General features: G+C 34.0%; 1 protein-coding gene across 2 annotated transcripts; it reads left to right on the forward strand.

Moving 5' to 3' along the window:
• The first annotated feature begins 585 nt into the window (after positions 1-585).
• LOC108337675 (uncharacterized) lies at positions 586-1,802 on the forward strand. Of its 2 annotated transcripts, none has more exons than XM_017574250.2 (2): positions 586-717; positions 945-1,802. In XM_017574250.2, exons 1-2 carry the CDS (start codon positions 589-591, stop codon positions 1,569-1,571), a joined length of 756 nt encoding a protein of 251 aa, XP_017429739.2. In that variant the 5' UTR covers positions 586-588; the 3' UTR covers positions 1,572-1,802. The 2 variants fall into 2 exon arrangements, with proteins under 2 accessions (XP_017429739.2, XP_017429740.2); XM_017574251.2 differs by having other exon boundaries at positions 954-1,802.
• Positions 1,803-2,232: the final 430 nt, after the last annotated feature.

Here is a 2,232-nt window from a genome sequence, read left to right on the forward strand (position 1 = left end):
CTAGAAATCTTTATTAACATGGATATTAATCGAAGAATTTCTTGGCCTGTGGTGGAACTTTTAGTTCTTGAATGATTTGTAAATTTTTAAAGTAGAAAAAATAATCATATGCATTATACAAATATTGTTTTTCAATCAGGATTAGAAAAAATTATTTCGATCATTTTTCAATTATTTATTATAATATATTTAATTTTAATTTCAGTCTGTATTGTCTTAAAGATCAATCTAACTTTGATTTGTATGCCCATGAAATTCAGTGAGAAACATTTTGGACATCATATGGCGACAGACAACGTTGTTGGTGGAATTTTAAACCAGCATTAGGGTTCCTGTCACAGTCTCAAGTCCACACTGGCCTTTACCGTAGACTAATGAAAGGAATCAAAATATCGTTCAAATTCTAAATAATTCTTTTAACATACATGCTATCCAAGAGCCAATTACTACGTTCAACTGCTAAAATCAAATAAATATTTTTAATTTCAATTTATAAATTATATGTACGTTGTAATTTGAATGCGTCAACCTGCATATCAAGTGGTTATATACGACAAATCTCTGAAACTTTGTGGCTCTATAAACCTCATGAACACGGATATTAACCGAAGAATATTCTTTTCTCTACAAGTCTATATATATGTGCCTGCTGTCCTAAAAAGCACAGTTCACCGTTCATTTGGCTTTGTGAGCGACCGACCATATCAAACAAGAAAGGTAATAATGGTGATTCTGTCATCCCGAGTGAATCCTGTATTGTTTTCTTTCATTTCTAGTTCTTTACTCTACTTGTATGGAGCTTGATGTAAAACTTTGAAGCGGTAGAATTAATTTAAGTGTCAACTACTTTCTTTATTAAAGAATAGCCTGCAGGTCATAACAAACCACATATGCATACATGTATCAAATATTAATTATGCTTACAGCTCTAACATAAAGTATAGTTGTTACAGTTACATACGATGAACGTTGAAGGCGAGCAAAGAGCCGAGACAAAAGGGTGGAGAAAAGGTCTGAACAAGGTAGGGAACTGGCTGGCACAAAAGGACAATGATAATTGGTTGAAGGACATTAGGGGTAACCTGAGTTTGGTGGCTACGGTAATCGCAACAATAACCTTTCAAAGTGCTCTAAATCCACCAGGTGGCGTTAGACCGCCACAAGAGACTGGAGTAGTGGCTTGTTCAGAAGGGATGAACCCATGTCCTGGAGAATCTGTCCTGGCTTATTCAATGGCCGAAGATTACAGAAGGTTCCTTATTTGCAACACTATATGCTTCATATCATCCTCAGCTGTTTGTCTCTGGCTTGTTAGTGGGCTCACTCTAAGCAACAGATTTTTCAACTGGCTTTTGTCAATAGGCATGTGCGTCACCATCTCTAGTCTCGCTCTTACCTACATGTATGGTGCTCAAATGGTCACCGCAAACCCTGTTTGGACCACATCCATCTCCATGTTTGGAATTGTTATACTTGTGTGGTTAGCACTGCTGGGAGTCGTCGTTGTTGTTCATAGCCTGCGCCTGTTCGTTTGGATTCTCGCTAAACTGATTGGCAAACCTAAACAATGAGATATTCCATCTAGGTTTATCCTAGGTGATCTAGCCAAATTAATAGTGAAATATCAAGATAAAGTATCTGGTGTTAGTATTTGGTTTATTTACTTTTTCTGTAATGTAGGCTTCTTGCCCAATTGGCCAATGTGTTCGAGACTAAGGAGTTTTAGCTTCAAGTTCCTTAACTTACAATCATCAATCGACAATCAAACTTTTAAGATCAGAATTTTTTTTACACCCATCTAACACTATCTCGTTACCATTTGTCCTATACAAAAGTTTACTTTTGTGAGACCATTTTACCTCTATAAAAATTGTTCAATAATAGTCAATTGATGTCAAAGGATCTTTTTTCTTCTATAATTTCAGTGTTTATTGACATAATTTAAAAGTGATTTTTTATACTAAATGCATCACTTGAAAATTTTAGAAATATTTTGATAATTAAAAAGGTTAATTTTTGTATTTGTAAGAAAAGAGCGAGATTAAAAGATAAAAAAATAGGTATAAAGTGAGTAAAAATTTGTTGGGTGTCAAAACATAATTTTCATGCCTTATGTATATCCTTAAACATATATAAATAAAAATAATAATAATAACTGATGGATGACGAGACTAAACTCTAAAAATGCTTCAAGTTCAATTCGGCCTATAAAATGTTTGAATATGCATGTAA

Source organism: Vigna angularis, chromosome 7, assembly GCF_016808095.1.
Source record: "Vigna angularis cultivar LongXiaoDou No.4 chromosome 7, ASM1680809v1, whole genome shotgun sequence".
In the NCBI taxonomy this organism is placed as follows: Eukaryota; Viridiplantae; Streptophyta; class Magnoliopsida; order Fabales; family Fabaceae; genus Vigna; species Vigna angularis.

Coding starts and splice junctions, on each gene's coding strand:
- LOC108337675 (XM_017574250.2), top strand. CDS start 589: ATGAACACGGATATTAACCGAAGAATATTCTTTTCTCTACAAGTCTAT. Junction 718..944: donor GACCATATCAAACAAGAAAG/GTAATAATGGTG, acceptor CATAAAGTATAG/TTGTTACAGTTACATACGAT.